This window comes from Haliaeetus leucocephalus, unplaced genomic scaffold (assembly GCF_000737465.1).
Source record: "Haliaeetus leucocephalus isolate CR32 unplaced genomic scaffold, Haliaeetus_leucocephalus-4.0 Scaffold702, whole genome shotgun sequence".
Classification (NCBI taxonomy): Eukaryota; Metazoa; Chordata; class Aves; order Accipitriformes; family Accipitridae; genus Haliaeetus; species Haliaeetus leucocephalus.
The window spans coordinates 1369033-1389618 of NW_010973138.1; the positions used below are offsets into that span (position 1 = coordinate 1369033).

A 20586-nucleotide genomic window follows, 5' to 3' on the forward strand; every position below is an offset into this window, starting at 1 on the left:
CCTCCTCCTCCCCCCCCCCCTCGCCGGTGCAGGGCGGGCGGCAGCAGCGTCCTGAGGAGCGCCCGGCTGGCGTGGGTGAGGTGACGGCCGTATAGCGGGGGTGCTGTGCGTGTGGAGCGGCTGCATCGCTCTCGCCGCCCGTTGCATCATTCCCGGGCCGCGTGGGGTGGGCTGCGCCGCGCTTCGCCTCAGCGGGGGCGGCCGTTAAACGGTCACTGTGGCGGGCGGGGAGGGGGGAGCGCAGGCCTCGGGAGGGTCCCGGCTGCGGGGGGTGCTGCGGGCAGGCCGGAGGGTGCATGCCGAGTGCCCCCTCCGAGCGGGGAGAGGAAAGATTGGGGTTCTGCTGCTTATACAGGCTCGCAAGATGATATTGTGCCTTTTGTTTTTCTCTCTGGGTTTGGTACCGGCTCTTCAGCCGTTCTTGGCCTGTCACCCGTTGTTCTCATGGGTACCGTGAGGGTCTCTTGGCAGTGTTTTTTGGCAAGTCTGGCTAATGCGGTGGACCGGGAAGCTTCTCTTCTTATATTTTATTTCATCCGTTGCCCTTCCCCTATTAGGAAGGGTCTGAACTTGACTGAAACTTGAGAGAGCAGCGTTATTAATGCTGCTGGCCTATTATTGAACCAGCCATGACCTGAAAGACAAGTGATTCTTCTGTTCCTGTTTGATTATCTATTCTTCTGTGTATCTCTCTAATGCTGAAGCCTTTGACTATGGAGATTTAGGAGTGCTGGGCCCTGTTCCAGCAAATTTGCTCAAACTGTTTACCCTTTCAGTGAGTCTGTTTGCTGATTTGAGGCATGAGAGCTCCACGTTCTGCAAAACTTGTGCTGCAGAAAGGAGGGAAAACTCATCTAGTACAGAGATAGGTGAAATCTGGGGATTTTACATCAGACAGAAAAAGTGTTTCCTGGGAAGGTGGGACCTGCTCAGAACGTGGTATTTCTCGGCAGGAGAATGGCTGTAGTGAGATCAGTGCCAATAAAGCACGGTTTAGGTGCTAGGTTAGGTCCAGTACTTTGGCTGTTTGGGCAGGTCATCCCTTTTGATATTAGCTGGTGGCTCTTTAGTATCCTATCATGACACTCTGTGTGTGGGTTAACCAGCCTGCTTCCACGAAGCCAGAGCAGGACTTCTAAAAATTGTGGTTGGTAGCCAGGGTCATGAGGGGTCCATGTCCTGGAGTGTGCATGCTGGCTCAGGTATGTCACTAATCTGGCACTGGCAGCATAGCCGGCTGCCAGGACGACTGGCCTCTGGCTATTGGCAGGTGCCTGCTGTCTGTATGTTGGGATCCATAGGAACTAGGCAGAGAGCAGGGTGTACCATGCTCATGGTTGTACTGCGGATGCCTGCCAAACGCTCTACATATGTAGCCAGAGTGGGTGGCAGCTGGTCTTTCCCACAAAACATGCATCAGCCAAAAAGCTGGCTTCTCGCCCAGGCAGTGGTGACCAGGGGTTCTCTGCCAGCCTTTATCAGAGGTCCCTGGGCTAACAAAAGATGTGATGTCTTGTGGGGGGCACCATAATGCTGGGGAAGGGGAGCTGTGCTTCCACCTGTTTTATAGACCTGGTCAGAAATTGAGAGCACAGCTCCAACTCCCTCTTTTTGGCATGCTGGGCAACTTGCCTAATCTCTGAGTCTCTATTACCCTACCTGTAGTGCTTCTCTCCCTGTACGTGGTGAGCTTGGCAGATCAAGAGCACTACAGGCTGTACTGTTGTTCTGTCTTTGCGCACTGACTAAGGAGAGAGAACTAGAAGCGGGGAAAGAAGTAATGAAAGCTTCTGCCTGCAGCAGGTAAAAATGCAGATAAAGCATTCTCCAGTCTTTTCTGTAATGCTGTTTTGCTTCTTGAAGACATCAGTCAGAATATTTGTCAGATGAGTCTGGACAGGGTTGGAGTGAACTCAGGAAATGGAGATGTCAGAAGACACCTGCATTAAGGCTGCATGCAGAGCTTCCCTTCTGTGGTGGGAAGGCAGACTGAACACTTTCATGTTTTCAGTGGCTGATCTCTAGCATAACAATTGCCATAGCAGTGGAAGTTGCTTTGCTGTTGAAGTTTTAAAATCTTTGCAGTGTTACAGAGGTGGGGGCATTAAAGAACTACCCATGTTCTATCAGGAAGATTATGAGTATGCTAGTCAGGCCTTGAAAGAAAGAGTGATCATTGAGAGGACACACATATGCTCATCTGCTCTGTAGAAGAAAATGAAAATAAGACTTTTGATTCTTGAAGGATCTCCTCCTAGAGCCATAGTGTTGTTAATTCATACCCCAGTTACTTCAGGTCACCTGATGTTTCCTGACACAGGAGCGATGGCTGCCTGCTACTGAGGAAGTAGCAAGGGGACACATACACAAAAAAAACCCAAATGGCTGACTGCCTCCTTAATCACTTACAGCTGTTGTGTTTCCAAACAGCTTCCAAAGGTATTGCTACATCTGGTAACCTGTAAAGATCTAAAGGCTCTCTAAGACCCTGTGATACTCAGAGTGAGTAGAACAACTGGTTTGTAGTGGTTTACTTGTTCACAGGGTAAAGTGCTTAACGTCAAAGTAAGTACTTTGCTTAATGTCAACGTTTCCCATTCTCAGGCCGCAGCATAATGGAATCCTGTATCTCATCTCTTGCTGAGTAGTCAGCCCTTGGGGCATCTCTCTCTGATCTACCTCTTACACCTGCCTTTTAGACAGCTTTGTTTCTGCTTCAGACAAGACTCAAGTTAATTAGGTTCTTGCATACATGATACTCTTTAAATATCTGCATTAGTGCTGACATCATATACTGTAAACAGCCCTAGAAACTGTAGCTCCTAACATATCTATAGAGTGAGTTCAGCTCAGGCTGTTTGGGGATTAATTTCACTTACTGGCCTTCAATCCTGTTCTGTAGGAGTTGAGAAATATTTTAGGTCTTGGATTCCCTGTGGAGATAGATCGAGAGTTGTGAGCCTTGCCCATGAGGCTTTCTGGATCTCATATCTCTGTCTATGTCCCAATCTCCTTTGTGACTTAGTTTTAAGTGACTTTGTAAATTGTCTTTCTGACTTTTCTTTTGCCTGCTCTGCAGATATAATGGGAGAAGTTAGTCAGGCTTTTCTAGTTAGATTCTGCCCACACCTCCAGCTAGTTATGGGACTGTTCCCTTTTACAGCAAGCTTAAGTTCAGGCTGACAGAATTTCTTTCATGAAGATGGGCAACTTTTCCTGCGGCTTATCTCCCTCAGACTCTCCTGAGCAGTGTTCAATTGCAGTTAGAGAAGCAGAGTTGCCATTCTCCTGTCCTGTCTCCCCAGTCTGCATTCCCAGAAGAAAGACTAAGAGGGTCAGGCTAGAGAAAAAGTTGTTGTCATCCTCTGTTTTGGTGATTTCTGCTCACCCCCTTTTCTCTGTTCCCTAAAGATCTCTCCAGTAGAAAGATGCACCAGCTTCCTATGGCCTGATTTGGGCCTGTAGGCAGGATCGTGAGGGGAATTTGGATATCCTAGGCTGACCATCTCTGCCCCCTATTTTGCTGAAGTTGCATCATGTAGGGCCGTAAGCACCGGTTGGGTGTTCTGGGTGGTGTGTCAGGAAGCTCATCAGTAGCACTGAAGGGCCTCGAAGATCTGAGGTCTTACTGTTGGTTCTGAACATGACAAGTCAGTCTTGGGCTCTTGACCTGTTTCTTAGGTATAACTGTAGCCATTGCAGGTGCGTATATGTCTCCATTGAGTGCTGTAGTAAGAATTCCCCTTGGAGAACAACCAAGTCTGTCCTAGGAATTGTCCTTCTTCACAACCATAAGATATTAGGTTGACCATAGCTGGGACTGATTCTCTACTGGCATGATTAGAATTTGACTCTATAAATTTATATATGCATACCTATTTACTTTAGGCTGCGTGGGTGTGGGGTTATTTAAAATAATGCCTAATAACATGATTTGAAGGGATTTATTGAACAGGAGCTCGTGTTTCTTCCAATGAATGATGTTGCTGAAGGTTAGTATGTGGGGACAGGATTTTTGTTGGCAATGCTTGTGGTTAGCTTTTTCTCTCTCTCCTTGTTTTTGTTCAGAGTTTTAGTCCCATTATTGAAGCTTTGATCAAACATCAGAGTATTGCCATTCTAAACACATGAGGAAATCTCACAGCATAGTTGAAGGCAATAAGTATAGCTTTTCCTCCATTTCTGCTGTTCTAGTTCAAGAGATGATGGGTGTTGCTGTTAGTGGATTGTGGATTTTTTTGCCTTGCAATAGAGGAAATAAGATGGTATTGTCTTGGCCAATTTGGAGGGAGTCCTCCAAAAGGCAGCTTTTGAAGAGAACCATGTTCATTTCTTTCCTGCCATCAATACAAAGAACAAGTACTTCTTTTTTGAAACCTCTGAAACTTCTACTGCAACAAATTTTTCTCCCCTTCTCCTCAATTTTTGGACCCTCTTGAAGGACACTGAGGATTGGTGATTTAAAGTTTTTAAAGGTTTTGTACTCCTATTTTATGAGAACCTAGAAGATGAACAAAATCTGCTGTTCCCTGTCTATAACCCTTTGCTGCTTTCTTCCTGCATGTTGAAACGGTTTGATTCTTTGGCAGCAAGGTACCCTTTTTAGATGGACTTTGTAGATATTGTCACTCTTACCTGTGAGCAGAGGCAGTTGGTGTCTATGTCCAGTATTGCATACCAGCTGTCTGAAGGAGCATGTGGATGTGTCTCGTTGGAAGCCTTGAAACTTCTCCAGTATTTTTTCTTTACTGAAAAAAGCACTGACATTCTGAACTGTGAACCAGGCACCTTCTAGAAATAGAAATGAAGGCTGGGTTTCCCTCTGGAACTGGAAGTTAGCTAATTTCTGGTAACAAAGACTGGTTGGTGTTAGATATGTATATTTATGGGATGTTAGCTTTCTGGGACTGGTGTCTGTCAGTCAGTGGTCTAAGACAGGATGTAGTCCATCTTGGCTATTGGGCATGTATTAACCTAAATAAAGTAGAATTATATCATTTTGGCGGCATGGAAATCTTTATATCCAGAAGGGAAATTATTTCAAACCTTAGTCTGGAAAGTTGGCACTTTCAGAGTCTTTTTTTCCTAAAGGAGAGCAGTTTAAATGCCTTAGGCATTTTCTTCAAATCAGCGTGCAAGAAAGAAATTGGTGTGCATAAGGCGGTAGTGGTTAGTGGTGCATGTTAACTTGCAGGATCAAATGCTAAAGTTCACTGGTCCTGTGAGTCCGGTCTTTTTCCAGTGTGTCACCAGACCATCAACTCTGGCTGATCTAAGCTGTATCTGTTTTGTGTGCATTTCTCAGAAGAAGGAGGATGAGGCCAGGGACCCTTTCCAGGCCTAGTACAATTTGGTAATGGAATGAGCTGAATCTTGCTGCAGAATGGTGATAGGAAAAACAGATATTGGGGGAAAAACCCCACACACTTTCCAAGACTTCAGCCAGATTTTTGTCTTCAATGGAGAGGAAGCAGACAGGGTCTGTGAACAACTAGCTGGAGTAGGAGAAATGAACTTACTGCTTCCATTTTATATTTAGTAATTTCTGAAACAAAAAGCCTGCTAGAAAGCTTCTTTGCTTCCTTGTGGTTGAAGTGTTTGCTGTGTGTGTTATATCCAGCATCACTATAGTTGTACATGCAACACTAATTCAGTTTGGGTAGAAACTTGTGAGATTTTGGTCTCCTCAAGGGTAGAGAGGCCTCTGTAAGTGTTCTTGTATAAAGCCTTTTTCTGAAGTTGTGTACAGGGTCTTTTGGTGATGGCACCATGAAGCCCTTTCACCCTTGGTGTCTCTAGAAGTATATATCCTGTGAACTGGAGTATTTTCTATTACTTTGTGTGGCTTTCAGGCTAATGAAATTGCAGACAATCCAATACAGATGTCTTCTGCCTACTTTACTGGATCTGAGCTGTGGAGGGCAGGGCAGAGGGAAGATTAGGTTATGTGGGAAGAACAGGGTCAGGAGACCCTCCGTTGGTCTTGCACAATACCTCTGCTGCATGGTGGGTTTTTTTTGTTTTAATGCTGTTTATATGAGTCATCTTCACTTTGTTTTGCAGCTTCTTTTTTTCCCTATGAAAGTGGGATGTCTGTCTTGCCCTGTGAGAGACTGTTTGCTGATAGGTTGGTTTTGGTTTTTTTCTAACTTGCATGATCTGCAGCTTTGAAGAGGATTCCAGTCTTGTGACCTCCAGTACTCAGTCTCCTGAAGAAAGTCCAGTCTACTGTGCCATCACTTTCACCAAAGAACATGGAGAAGTTGATATTGGAAAGGCCTGTTTCTGTGCCTAAGGTACTCGTTGGTCTTTGGGGAATACTGTTTGCCTGTCTTTCTGTCACCAGAATTTGGGAAAGCCCTATCTGTTTGCTTTCAGAAGGCTTTCTAGGGTTTTTGTTGGAATGCTGTGGAAGTAGGGACTATTGAAACCAGTGGCCTTTCTGGAAGAGTTTTCCTTCATGACCACAAGTAGCAATGCAGAGTCTTTTGGCATCATTTTCTAATTAGTCACAAAGTAGTTTAACTCTGTTTCTCTCTGCTTGGAATGGGGAGGTTTTATTTTAGAGAGATGTTTTTTTGGTGTGGGAGGGTGTCTCCCATGAGATTAAGTCCTGTTTTCTTGATATTTACAGAGGCTAGTTACAGTAAGCACATGCTTCAGTGTGTTTTAAGTTATCTTCGTGTAGGGCACTGTATTGAGCTTTTGCACTCAGTGTTGCAGTGCAAGGTTTTTGTTTTAGCGATAAGGATTTAGCAGATCAAAATTATGCTGAAAGGCTTTCCCATCTTCACAGTACTATGGAAACATCAACTGACCATTAAAATACCCATTTGTTGTGACCTTTTTCATAGCAGGGAAAAACAAGAGTGGGACACTTGAAGATGGGATTTATCTGAGACATGCTGTGTTCTCTCACCTAATACCTGGGTCTTGGGTATAGTGACAGGATCTCTTGTAGTCAGTGGCAGAACCTGTTCTTGGTTGTTAAAAGCTACTTGTTGCCATTGCCCCTTTTGGCTTATAGTCAATACTGCTTTCTTGAAAATTGCCACCAGCGTAGTTTCTGTTCAGGCTTCCCTCCAAAGAACTGCATGCTGAAGCACTAGACTTGAAATAGATATGTTGGTGAAGGGACAGACAAGAATAAGGACTCCTTGTTACTAACGTAATTTTTAGCTATTATGGAGGAGCAATGATGTGAATGGGTGGTTTCCCCATGGTGCAGGACTTGAGTAACTGTCTCAAAAGATTCTCTGACCTTGTTACAGCAGTGCATACAAATCACTCTCACTTGTTTGTTTGGGGTTTTTTTAACCTCTTTTTTTCCCCTCTTTTTTTTTTTCTTTTTTTCTTTTTTTTTTCCCTTCCTCCTCCCCCAAGGGTGAAATGCCTACACTTCCTTCCCAGGAGAAGCCAGATACGAACTCATGCCCTCATGCACCTGGCAAGTATTTTCTCCCTGGTGGGACGGACAATGGGAACTGCAAGGCTAATGAGAAGGAAAGGGAGTGGATCCGCCCTGATACACCTAGTAAATGCACATGGAAGCTTGGGAAACCCCTCTCTGCCTCCCCCCATCGTCATACCACTCTGTAAGTATTGCTTTTATTTGTTGATTTTCAGTACAGCACTAATCCAGGTCTCCTCAGAGCTATGTGGATTTAACAAAAGATGACTGATTTAAATTGATGCTGTTTAGCATGTAGATATGCTGGTGCTTCTTAATTTCCACATAGAAGCAAAGCTAAGAAGCCAGATTAAGCATATAAGGGACCTTGCGCCAAAGGCATGAAACTACGTGGACTGGAACTAACTTATTTTAAATAACCTGGCAAGCAGTTCCCTGGAAGATTAGATGGAAGATTGCACTGTTAATGCCTTTTGCTTTTAAAGTAGCTGACTCTGAGCACTGCTAAGCTACTTTGTGCCAGGAGGAAGTGCAGAGCACTTCATTCTTGCCTCAGCATTTGGCTTGATGTCTGATTAATCCTTGTTTTGGATCAAGGACTTGGTATTTTGTGAATTTGTATCCAATGGACATTCTTTTAAACCAAAATATCTAAAATAACTAGCTTGATAAAGGGGAGGGAGAAAGCTGGTTGAGATAAAAAGCTTCAGAAATGCTATGTTGCTTTTGTGTGACCTGCCTGTGGCCCCTTCTGTGAATACACTGACTTTTTTTGTATGTGTACCAGGCCAGAGCCTCTGAAAATCATGCCAAGCATCCTGAATAAAGTTGGCAATACACCCATGGTGCGAATCAACAAGATTGGGAAGCAGTATGGGCTCAAGTGTGAACTCTGTGAGTACTGCTGCAAACAGAAAATCAAAATAAGAAACACTGTTTCAGAAACTTGGGTAGTCCTGGTTAGTAGTGTCATGTAACCTGGCGGTAGGAGGAGTGCAGGTACCCTGCAGAAAATGGTGAGAAAAATTCCTCTTTTTCTTTGGCAGATTTTCAGGTTTTTAGGATTTGGTCGTCTAAAACATCTTTCAGTTTGTACGTCATGAGGACATTTCGTGCAGCTTTTCCATTTTTGTAGAAAAAGTGAAACTTTTCTCATAGAAAATGTTTTGTTTTTTTTTTAATTTTAAAAAAGGTTGTATGAAGTCTTTGACTGCTTCTCGTATTCATCAGTGTGTGTAAAATGCAGATCTGCAGTTACCACTGAAGTTCACTGAAAACGAGGAAAGGGATCAAACTGTCAATGAATGTGGTTTATTTTTGTTGTTCATTTAGTTTTTTTTAAACCCAACCATAGTAGAGATATCTGGAGGCTCTGATCAGTCCTGAAAGGTGGTGTTTAACACCATTGAAGGGATTAATGCTGGGAGTACTGAAGTGAAAGTGTAGGCTGAATGAAACTTCCAGTTTGATCAGAAACTGGCTGGAGAATGTAGCAGGAAAAAGGCAAGGCATGTTGGTAGAGTTCTCTTCCCCTGTGCTATTGTGTGGAAGAGCCCTGGGGCTTTTTATACTAATGACTGGGCTGTAATAAAGAGGAAAGATGAAAGGAGGGGTCATACTTTGAGGAGACTGACAAGAGTTCTGGCTTCTGTGGCCAGCATCAAGTACCAAGCTTGCTGTGTTGTTGTGACCCATAACAGTGGAGATGCTGTGAACTGAATCCCCGTCTCTGGTGTTGTAAAGTAGGGAGGTGAATGGCAGACATGTTAACAGAGTTGCCTTTGCAGATATGTTAGGGATGAGCAGCCTGTTCAGCAAATGACTGCTGTTTAAGAACTCTGCTTGGTTTCTTTGTTTCCAGTGGCAAAATGTGAGTTTTTCAATGCTGGGGGTAGTGTGAAGGACCGCATCAGCCTAAGGATGGTAGAGGATGCTGAGAAGGCTGGGATCCTGAAGCCTGGGGACACAATCATAGAGCCAACCTCTGGAAACACAGGTAGGGGATGGAGAAGACCCTAGTAAAGTGTGGGGGAAAATGTTGTGGTGGTTTTCCTGGAGAGGCAGACTTGAGATTGCAGCGTGGAAGCTACCTGTGCAAGGAAGAAAGGGGATCTCTTGCTGCCTGCATGGTGTAGGGAGCAGTGCCTCTTCCATCTCACACAGGGAACAATTCTGCAGTGTCCTTTCCTGACCAGAACAGCTGGGAAGGAGGTCTGCTAAATTTGCAGGGGCCTTTGCTTTAAAAGAAAAGAAGTGTTAGGCCAGGTCTTTAGGTCCTATTCAGGAATTAAAGTCTGACTGAAATTATTGGAAATCAAGCACCAAAAGACTGGTGTGAACCTGGATCTTCCCCTTCTGTTTGGGAAGTCCCATGGTCCTCATTCCCTACGCTCTGTCAGGTGAGAGGGACCTGGTTTGAGGAACAGCCTTTCCCACGCGGTGCAGCTAAGATGGGAGATAAGCTGCATCCCTACAGCACTATCTGCTAACACAGCCCTTGCAGATTTTAAGATTCCACTTGGGTCAGCATCTCTTCCTTGGAGGGCTGGAGGAAGGAACAGGCCTACTAGTCAGGGGCCAGGGCAGAGCATCTGATGATCCGAGCAAACTGGAGGTAACTCTGGGCTCCTGCGTCACAGCTGTTGTACTTCTGTTAAGCTGCTCTACTGGTGGGGAGTAAACGTACCTGGAATGTTTCCCCTTGAGCTAGTTAAATATAAAATATGCTGCCTCCTCTGAGGAGGTTCCTGAGCTGAGCTGTAAGCTACTTCCCTCAGCCAAAGTCCTGTTTTGATGTTTGCTACATTTCCAGGTGAGTGGTAGCAGAAAGTACAAAGTGTTAGAGTTTAGGTCTCAAAATGCTTTCTTTATCACACACCATAACGGAGGATGCTGGATGGCTTCTCTTCCATCTTTGGCCTTAGTGAGGCCTTTGCCATCTCTTTTTTTTTTTTTTTTTTTTTTTTTTTAGCATCCGTATTCATCTATAATATACTGGGAAAAGTCATTGTGTCATGTTGTGTTCCCCCCACCCCCCCCCCCCCAATATTTAAACACTACTTGAATTGTGAGTTATGCTTCTCGTATGGGAATAGTTAAAGATTTTTTTTTTCCACCCCTACACAATCCAGCACCATGTAGAAGCAGAGCCAGCTTTTAACAAGCAAGTCTTTGTGTAGGGTAAACTGCCTGCGATGCATTGTCATATGCATGTGTTGGTATTGTGCCTGGTACCCAAAAGAGCAGGGGAGGTGCCCTGCAGCCTGACCTCAGACACATAGGAACTAACTTTATCTGTTTAGCTTATGCAGCAGAGAGGTGATCTGATAAAAGGTGTAAGCTTCTCTGCTATGGGGAAGACACTTCTGAACTTAGCTCTTCAGGTAGGCAGACAATGACAAACTGGAAGGCAGAAATCAGGCTGGAGGTGCAGATTTTTAGAGTAGAAATGAGGTGTCTGTCTCTTAACAGTCAAGGTACTTCACTGTGGTAGCAAGTTGACAATAGTGCATTAGGACCTCGATCACATACAGCATCTAAATCATGTCTTTGTAGAAAGGGCTTAGTTTTGGCACATTGCAAACTAGGGATTTAGTGCAGAATTGAGTCAACAGAGGGTCTAAGACTCTTCTGACAGTATCAAAATGATTGCTCTAGTTGTCTTTAGCTTAAAGCTCATTCCTTTCCCAAATTACTTCTGTAAAAATGAAGTGGGTGAGACAGGAGGAAGGTGATGTGCATGTGGTAAAGCTAGCAGTTTGCACATGTCAAGCTTTCCCACCGTTGGCTAAACTTTCTGTTGGCTGTGATCCTCAAAGAACTAGCAGCAGCTGTAAATCCAGTTCTCCCTAGTAGCCAGAAACATTCCCTTTGCCACCCCTCTAAAGACACTGTACTTAAGCCTCTGGTGAAAATCTGATTAAAGCCAGGGCATGCCAAAGCTAGCATTGTGGGTTTTGTTATTTGCTGCTCCTCACTGTATGCCCTACATGTCTTTGCTTGCTTCCAGGAATTGGGCTGGCCTTGGCTGCAGCAGTGAAGGGTTACCGCTGTATTATTGTGATGCCAGAGAAAATGAGTATGGAGAAGGTCTGATCTGCTTTTATTTTCAAGAATTAAAAAAATAAGCACATTTGCACTTGCAGAGTTCCTGGTGTAGATGAGTGCTATGGCTTTAGCACCAAAGGTGTAGGCTTGTGGCCTCCAAGTCACTGGCTAGCCCGAACTCTGCTGAGGGCCTATTGCCAGTGCCAAGAGAAAGCCAGGCTGGCTGGCCATGGACAGAAATGTGCTTAAGACCCGTCCCCACAGCATTGTCCCTTGGAAAACTGTCATAACTGTTTTAAATACAAATGTCAAGGGAACTCGAGATTTACCTAGCCCATTGAAGTAACTACCTGCCCCTGGGTTAGCTGTTGCTCGCTGAGCAAAGGAGGACAGAGGACAAAGTAAGGCAATGCTGAAGCTTTGAATATTCTTTTGTTCTGCACTGGGCTGAGCAAGGCCATGAGGGAGCCTGCTGAGCTCCTCAGGTTACACTGGTGGGTACTGGCAAGCATCTTGAGTTGTGTCACCACAGCAACAAAGGGGAAGGAAAAGCCACCTGGGTAATATCCCCTTACCTTCACTGTGGAAAGCACAAAACATCTAGCTCTAGAGCAAGCCCTGTTGTACGCTCTGCTGGGGTGGTTGCTGTACCTGCAGCCAGAAGGGGAGAAGAGATCCCCTGTGTCTCACAGCTGAGGCAGCAAATAGCTGTCAGCAAAACCACTTACCTCAATTCAAACAATTCCAGTGTTCCAGCTGAAAGGCAGCAGCACAAATGAGAACAATGTCACCTGAAGGCATATACCCATTGCTTGCTCTTACCTGCTCTGGAGGGAGAGGTACCACATGGCCATTGCCATGCGCCACGCAGCAACAAAGGCCTCCCCTGTGAAGACAGGCCTTGCCGTAGCTCAATGTCATAAACTTTCTTGCCCTCATAGCAGTTGAGCGGTGCATAGGGCCTTGGAAGATCTCCTCTGCTGCCTGTGTCCAAAGCAGGAGGTAAATAAACATAATTTGCACTTAAACATAAAATACTGGGCTATAGCACTGTTGGAGTGCAGGGCGTATGTGACTGGTATGAAAGGAGATGGCGTTTTGCCTGAATGAGGCTTCTCAATATGTAGTAATAGTCCCTACGGGCCTGAAGGCCTAGAATAGAAACAGGAATTTGACATCTAGCTCCCAAGTAAAGCTTAGTTGAGACCAAATTACATTAAAGATCTGGACCCATGGCTCAGTGATGCTGCGAGGCTGGGGTGTAGAACTGCTAAGGAGGCTATTGCAGACCAGGTAAAAGGGAAGATGTTTTCTTTCCCCTGCATCTCAATGAAGTCTCTGATGGGAGAGCAGTTTTGGGTTTTGTGACCATATTTATTTGCTATAGGTGGATGTCCTGAGAGCTCTGGGTGCTGAGATTGTGAGGACCCCAACTACTGCCAGATTTGATTCTCCTGAATCTCACGTGGGAGTAGCATGGAGACTGAAAAATGAAATCCCCAATGCACACATACTAGACCAGGTAAGAGCCAAAGTGTCAGAGGTGCAGGCGTAGCGTGGGAGGAGGTGTTACAGCCTTGTTCCTTAGTGTCCTTGGTTGACTGTTCAACAGCCTTGGTGTGTCTCTGGAGGAAAAGATGTCCCAGGTCTGGAGCTGTAGTTGAGCCATCACCATGCTGTAGGGTAGCAAGCTTTTATAGTCACTAGAGGGCAGCAACGAGCCTATGTTTGCAGCGACTGCTACATATGGGTGGCTTTCCACTGAATTGGCAGTCCTGCATGGAAGAATAGGTACAAGGGTCACATTCTTAAAAGAAACTGCCCCACAGACAGGACAGGTCTTGGCATTGGAGGGTGCTGGCACCTTAGAGCTCCTCTGAAATGAGGTCACTTAGGAAAGTTGTACTTCCCCTTGGACATTCTGCCTAGGTCCAGCTATCAAGGAAACAGCCTGGAAAGAGTATATGTAGCTGTTGTGGGGCTTGGATAATGTTTGTCATGTTCTTGAAATGCCTCACAATGTGAATTTTAATGTCTTTCTTGTCTACTTAATGGCTTTTCTACCTTTCAATATAGTACCGTAATGCCAGCAACCCCCTGACGCACTATGACACCACAGCTGAAGAGATCCTGCAGCAGTGTGAAGGTATGTTTGCTCTACTACTATCCCCTTCCTCAGTGAGTCCCTAGTATTCTCTTATTGTTAGGTACTTGGAGAATGGGACCTGAGGTGGTTGAGAAATACATGGATTTTGATACAGCAAATCCCATACGTAGGCTGTGTGTCACTAGAGAATTATTTTATTTCAGTAGTCATAGTAATGAATTATTTTTTTCCCCCCATTAAAGAGGGGTGCTTTGGTTTTTAGATTCCTCTGCTTGTGACCAGGTGGAGAAAGCAGTGATGCTTACATTATCTTAAAAAAAAAACAACAACCCAACAACAAAAAAAAACCCCATAGCTAGAGTGGCATGAAAGAACAGCATCGCTTTCTCTGATCACAAATGCAGAATCATAGACTCACAGAATTGTTTAGGTTGGAAATGACCTTTAAGATCAAGTCCAACCGCAAACCTAACACTGCCAAGTCCACCAATAAACCATGTACCTAAGTGCCATGTCTACATGTCTTTTTAAATACCTCCAGCGATGGTGACTCAACCACTTCCCTGGGCAGCCTGTTCCAATACTTGATAACCCTTTCAGTGAAGAAGTATTTCCTAATATCCAGTCTAAACCTCCCCGGCGCAATTGAGGCCGTTTCCTCTTGTCCTATCACTTGTTACTTGGGAGACGAGACCGACACCTTGCTACAACCTTCAGGTAGTTGTAGAGAGTGGTAAGGTCTCCCCTGAGCCTCCTTTTCTCCAGACTGAACAACATGAGTTCCCTCAGCCACTCCTCATGAGACTTGTTCTCTAGACCCTTCACTGGCTTCATTGCTCTTCTTTGGATGTGCTCCAGCACCTCAGTGTCTTTCTTGTAGTGAGGGGCCCCAAACTGAACACAGTATTCGAGGTGTGGCATCACCAGTGCCGAGTACAGGGGAACAATCACTTCCCTAGTCCTGCTGGCCACACTATTTCTGATACAAGCCAGGATGCTTTCTTGGCCACCTCGGCACACTGCTGGCACATGTTCAGGCAGCTGTTGACCAACATCCCCAGGTTCTTTTCTGCCATGCAGCTTTCTAGCCACTTCCCCAAGCCTGTGGTGTTGCATGGGGTTGTTATGACCCAAGTGCAGGACCTGGCACTTAAGTATTTTTACATTCTCAGACCAAGTACTCCATTACACTGGAAGCTTCTTCACTTAGGAGTTCTCGGGAGAACAGACTGCTCTGTGTTGCAGTTGTTGCCAGTAAGACCTGTTTACTCTGCAGGGGTTGCTTTCATGTTAGCTCTAGGCAGCCAGGTTGGAGTACCAGAAGTGATTGAGCTGTGGCAGCAGAGCGCTTTAGCTGGGCTAACTCACCTAGCAGAGGAATTGGTTTGACAGCTATTGGAGGCATTCAGTGTGATGCTGCAGCTTACCGTGTAGGCATTTGCCATAGGTGGTAGAAGGAAGTCTTATAGGAGGCTATTGACCTGCCTTATAAAACAGTACAGTTTCTGATGGGACCCTCTAATAAGAAAATTGGCTATTAAATTCCTTCTCATTAAGGTGAGGCCATGTGAAGGGTTCTCCTCTTTGCCCCCCCACCCCCAAAGTAACTCTAGCTGTTCAGAGGATTTGGCTTGTCTTTCTGTGGCAATCTTTCTTTAAGTCTCAGTTAAAATGAGTATACTTTAACAAACTGCCATCCCACAAACTGAGTCTAGATGAGTTCTAGCTTTAAGCTTCTTGTTTGTATTTACTTTTCCACATAGGCCAGTCGCTGTTCAGTTATTACTGAGCTTATATCCCTGCTTGGCAGGATGTTATTCTTTTGACTGGTAAGCATTTTTTTGTGTGTGTATTTTTTATTAACAAAGCTATCATGTGGATGCACCATGGAAACTGTAGGAGGTGGCAAAAGAATGAACTGTCATACCTGCACTGACTCTGAGTGCTCATGACCAAAATAGTATTTTTCACATGAAAATGAGAGAGTAGTTGTGTTAACAGTTCTCTCAGTGGGTACCTATCCCATGCTCTTGGCACTCATTCAGTAAATTAAGTAATACAATGGGCTGCTCATTCTAAGTTAAAGAATGAATTACATCAGCAAATACAGTAACAAGAAAACTACAGGTGTCAGCTGTATGGCCCACCTCGAGCTCTGTCCGCAGTACAACAAATTGGTGTCTTGCCAGGCCACTGGATGGACATTTCAAAGCCATTGTTGAAGTAAATGGGGATTGAGCAAGGTGGTCTCAACACAGCTCTTGGGAAGCAAAGATCCTTATCTTGCCCATTTTTGTTAAAGAAAGTCCATACTTAGGTTTAAGTGGGTTTTTAATCCATCATTCTGGGGGAGATTTCACAACTGCCTTCTGTCCCTCATCTTTAAACAGGAAAAATAGACATGCTGGTGGCTGCAGCTGGCACAGGAGGTACTATCACTGGCATCTCCAGAAAGCTAAAGGAGAAGTGTCCAGGTTGCAAAGTAAGTGGCAAGCCTAAAGCATTTCTCTCTAGCAGGGTGAACGTCAAACTGCTCCACCTGGCACATCCCATTCCTTGAAAGTCTGCCCTGGGTCTCTACAGGAAGCTCTTGAGTGTTCTTAGTTAGAAGGTAGTTCCAAGCAGCAAAGAAAGGTTTTCAGACTGAAATCTGGTGTCACTCACTGGTGACCAGAGTTCACATTTGGCTCAGCAGATGAAAACTGGCCCTCGGATCCCTTCATGGGGTGTCTGAGAAACTTCCTTCTGTGGTGTGTACTACAGTCTTCTGTTTCCTCTCTGGCTGTGCCTTCACTAGCTTGTCTCGAGCTGCTGAGGTTTTACCAAGTTAAATTTTCTCTGCACACGCCAACCTGTGTGTCTACCTGTGTGCTGTGTTAGATTTCCTCACAGAAGTTGGTATTGTGTTTCAATCGTGAATATTTTCCTACGTAGGCAGGGAGTGGTAAACAAAATAAAACTTACCTGTTTACAGTTGGCAAAAAAATGTGTTGGCTGTAACAATGTCTGACATGTGAATAAGGACAATCTTGTCTCAGGGGAACCGAGCAAAACCCATGTAGAACAAGTGGTGCCCCTCACTTAGTGCCCACAGCCTGAGGAGACAGGATGGGTTGCCAAGGGGCCAGAAGCAGCAAAGCTTTTTCCTCACAGGGGAGGTGAGTGTTGCCAGGAAGAAATGAATAGGAAACTAGGTTGCTGTTAGCTTGCCTGTGTGTGCAGCCAGTGTGACACCAACAGCTGTAATGAGGCCAGCGCTCATGAGTAAATAGCCGTGTTCTCAAAAGCAGTGTGTCATGGTAGCCAAAGTGGAAACTGCTTCTCCAGATTATAGGTGTTGATCCTGAAGGCTCCATCCTTGCTACACCAGAAGAACTGAATGAGACTGACAAGACAATGTATGAAGTGGAAGGAATCGGATATGATTTTGTCCCCACAGTGTTGGATAGATCTGTAAGTCATGCTTCTTGGTTTACTGCCATTTGCCCTCTGTTGGGATGTAGAAGTGAGGTGAAAGATGGAGGAAAAACCTGGGGAAGTATTTCTTTGAGCTGAAAGGGGAAGGCTACCAGACAGAACTGTTCCCGTTCTTTCCATCAGCAAAAGCAGTCCTTGGAAGGCTTCTGCACTGGCCATGTTTGTTTCACCACACCAGGTCGAAATGCTGTGAACAGATAACATTTTCCTAGAATATAGTACTTTTTTTATAAAAAAAAAAAAAAAAAAACAAAAACAAAAACAAAAAAAAACCCAAAAAACCCCCCACCCCCTCCCAACAAAACCCAACAACTAACCAATTGAAAAAAAAACAAACAACAAAGCATCAACCCCCCCCAGCCAAAACTGGTATGACTATGTCCTGAGTAGAGCCTGTGTCCCTGGGAAGTGCTCCAAGAGGGGAGGAAACTGGTGCTCTCTCTGGCTGTCTCACAACTTACAGTGAGGTTTCAATAAGGAGCCTGTTGTGCTAATGTGATCGTCTTACCTTGGCAAAAAAACCCCACTTGGCATTTGGAGGATGGAAACCCAGGCACATGGCTCAGTAGGGCAGCTGTTACCTCAGAGAGCATGGGTTAAATTCACACAAGTTGTGTAGCTCCCCTAGCCCTCCTCACTTAAATAGACCCTTGTTTCTGTCTTCCTGCCCCTCCCCAGACAGTGGACCAGTGGTACAAGAGCAATGATGAGGAGTCGTTTGCTTTAGCACGCATGCTGATTCGAGAGGAAGGACTGCTGTGTGGTAAGAGCGGATGTGAATCCTTTGGGTTTCTCTGAATAGTATGTGGGAGGCTGAAGCCTTCTGCAGGTCAGGGAGACCTCCTTCCACTTCAGAAGCTGTCCTCCTCACTCTGGGCTCCTCTACTGCCTCTCCTCCTCTCTTTCATTCTTTCTCATTTCACTTACAATTTGACAGTTTTGCCTCTGATCTGCGTTTTGGCAGGTGGCAGCTCAGGCAGTGCCATGTCTGTAGCTCTGAAGGCAGCCAAAGAGCTGAAGGAAGGTCAGCGCTGTGTTGTTATCCTCCCTGACTCTATCAGGAACTACATGTAAGAACCTGCTTGTTTTCTCTCTGGGAAAAGGGTGAGGCAGTCCCTCAGACCTCCTTACAGCAGTGGCGAGTTGAATACATATTTCTTATAGCACCCAGTTACCCAAGCAAGGAATGTGTTTGGGGCACAGCTGCTGAGGTATCTAGAAGGGCTCTCACATGGATTAGAAAGAAGCCTCTGAAAGCTGAGCTCCTCCTTGTGTCTGACTTCAGTATATAACCATCACTGGTTAGCATCTTTCACAGGAAAAGACTTGCTTTTGCTGTTTTATTTATTGGGGACCATTGGTGGTATCCCATTCCTGGAAGGGTCCCTGTAAGGCTGTCTGCTCTCTCTGCCTGTGTCCACAGCAGAACACAGCACTACTGTAGCAGTAGCCAGTGTTGGGGTGAGTTTACAGGTGGAAGTGTGAGGACTTTCAGCTGTGCCAAGAAGTTTCTCACCTGCTTCATTGAAGCATATCCCATAACATGATGTTTTCAGCCACGTTTCCTGACTTCTGTTGCATCCAATGTAATACTAGACAACTAGAGACTCCAAACAGACCTTGCCTGAGTACAGGCTGGCAGTTTTCCATTCCAGGCTGTGTCTGTATGGTATTGCAAGAGACTGTAATTGAAACTTTGTTTCCTATGGGATTCCTTTTTCTTCCTAGGAGTATTTCTTCTCAATGTTCCTGGCTGGTAATGGCAGTATGGCAAATGGCAGTATATTTTCAATTACGCTTTAGCTGGTAGTGGTAGTGAGCTATAAACAGTTGCCTCTGTGTGCTGTTAGGTTTGCTGTCAGATGTTCAGCCTGCTAATGAGCTTTTCACTTCCTGATGCTTTCCAGGTCCAAGTTCTTGAGTGACAAATGGATGATTCAGAAAGGGTTCATGAAAGATGATGACCTTGTCAAAAAACCTTGGTAAGTATGTCAGATCCATTTGGATTTTCATGAGTCTATTCAACTGACTTTATGGCAGTTGCTAATTTAAAGCTCATTTCAATTTACACTACTTCCTTTGATTTAGCTAATCTTTCATGCTATTGTGTTGGTGTATAATTGCAGCTATTAATCAAATCTGCTTAAATTACTTGATTTCCTCCTTTAAGTTGCATGTCAGCAGAAGAAAACTTGGTACTTAATGATTTTTAATTTTTTTTATGAAAAGAATTATACCTGAAATGAAAAAGTAGTATATAGAGAACCCTTCTGAGACCAGAGTTCTTGAGTGCAAAGCACTGCAAGTCTACCTAGGTGGAGGGGGAGCCTCCCTAAATTGCTACCTATAATGACTGTAAATATGGCTAGCTCTCTGGGTAGGAGCACAACATTTTCTGTGTAAGATACAAATAATGAAACTAGGGAGATTAGTACTCTCCACTATCTGTAATCCTAGAAAGTAGATTAAATGAGGAAAAGAGTTTCGGTCTTAAAGCCTTCTCATGCCTCTGTGACTTTCTGATATTGGGGAGAAAACTTGAAAGCCTTGAAGCTTTACTGACTCTGGCTGAATCCTAACTCTTCCTTGCAGACTTTTGTCATTCCTGTAGTGTTGAAGGCCACTGTACATGAACAACTGGTTCTCTTCTCTCCATAAGACTTGCACGGGTTTTGGTTTTTATTTCATCCCAGGTGGTGGAACATCAGTGTTCAGGAGCTAAGCCTCTCTGCTCCCCTGACTGTGCTTCCAACTGTTACTTGTGCAAAGACTGTTGAAATTCTCCGGGAGAAGGGATTCGACCAGGTACCAGTTGTTGATGAATCTGGGTATGTCCACATATATCGCTATTCATCCATATGTATTGCTTCTGTCACCAGCTCCCAGGGGATGTCTTTTAAATGCTTACTAGAAGTATAATACCCTTTCACTCATCTTCCTTCAGCTGTAGTAACACAGTTCAGAAATGCTAGACTTAATATGTTGTCATGCCAGGACTGTGCTGCCCTTCACATAATAAGTGTCTAATGATTATTATGGTATACTTACTCAGTGTGTCTCTGCAGGATAATTTCACTGGTTTTTATAATAGCTGTTTAACTTAACAAAGCAAAAATACGTATTTAAAACAAACAACCCCAAATCTACCCATCTTCACCACAGCTTTCACCCACTTTCTTCAGAACACTGCATTATAGTGCAATGCTGGAGTGACCCTTCCCCAGGGTGTCCCCAGCAAGCTGGTATGCCTTATTACACTGTAGGTCTCCTGTAGGACAGGCTGAATAATGAAGAGTTACTCAGTTACTCTCTGGTTACAGTGCTAACTCAAGGGATTAATTGTGGCAGGTCCTTGCAACATCCTTGCAGGGAGAAGGGGAATGAGTAAAATTGAGGCAAGCATGTCTCTGGCCCTGTTACAACTTTCAAAAGGACAGATAAGGATGTAAAACAAGTTTTGCTTTTCAAAAGCTCTCTCAGATTACAAGCTCTCCAACTCCAAGAATTAGAGATACAAAGAGCCTGATGCTCAGAAGGGCCAGGC

At 44.7% G+C, this 20586-nt stretch overlaps 1 protein-coding gene across 7 annotated transcripts in view; it reads left to right on the plus strand.

Moving 5' to 3' along the window:
• Positions 1-20586, plus strand: part of LOC104839777 (cystathionine beta-synthase-like) — a 34590-nt gene that overhangs the window by 6956 nt on the left and 7048 nt on the right. For 3 of the 7 annotated variants that reach the window (XM_010580261.1, XM_010580262.1, XM_010580260.1), the window contains exons 4-15: positions 7384-7595; positions 8199-8305; positions 9273-9407; positions 11421-11500; positions 12846-12980; positions 13535-13604; positions 15956-16047; positions 16893-17018; positions 17721-17805; positions 18007-18112; positions 18950-19024; positions 19736-19870. In XM_010580261.1, coding sequence (XP_010578563.1) covers positions 7384-7595; positions 8199-8305; positions 9273-9407; positions 11421-11500; positions 12846-12980; positions 13535-13604; positions 15956-16047; positions 16893-17018; positions 17721-17805; positions 18007-18112; positions 18950-19024; positions 19736-19870 — 1358 coding nt within the window. Of the gene's footprint in view, positions 1-5; positions 76-6165; positions 6297-7383; positions 7596-8198; positions 8306-9272; positions 9408-11420; positions 11501-12845; positions 12981-13534; positions 13605-15955; positions 16048-16892; positions 17019-17720; positions 17806-18006; positions 18113-18949; positions 19025-19735; positions 19871-20586 lie in introns of those variants that run through there. The other 4 variants (XM_010580264.1, XM_010580263.1, XM_010580266.1 and 1 more) reach the window with 4 other exon arrangements.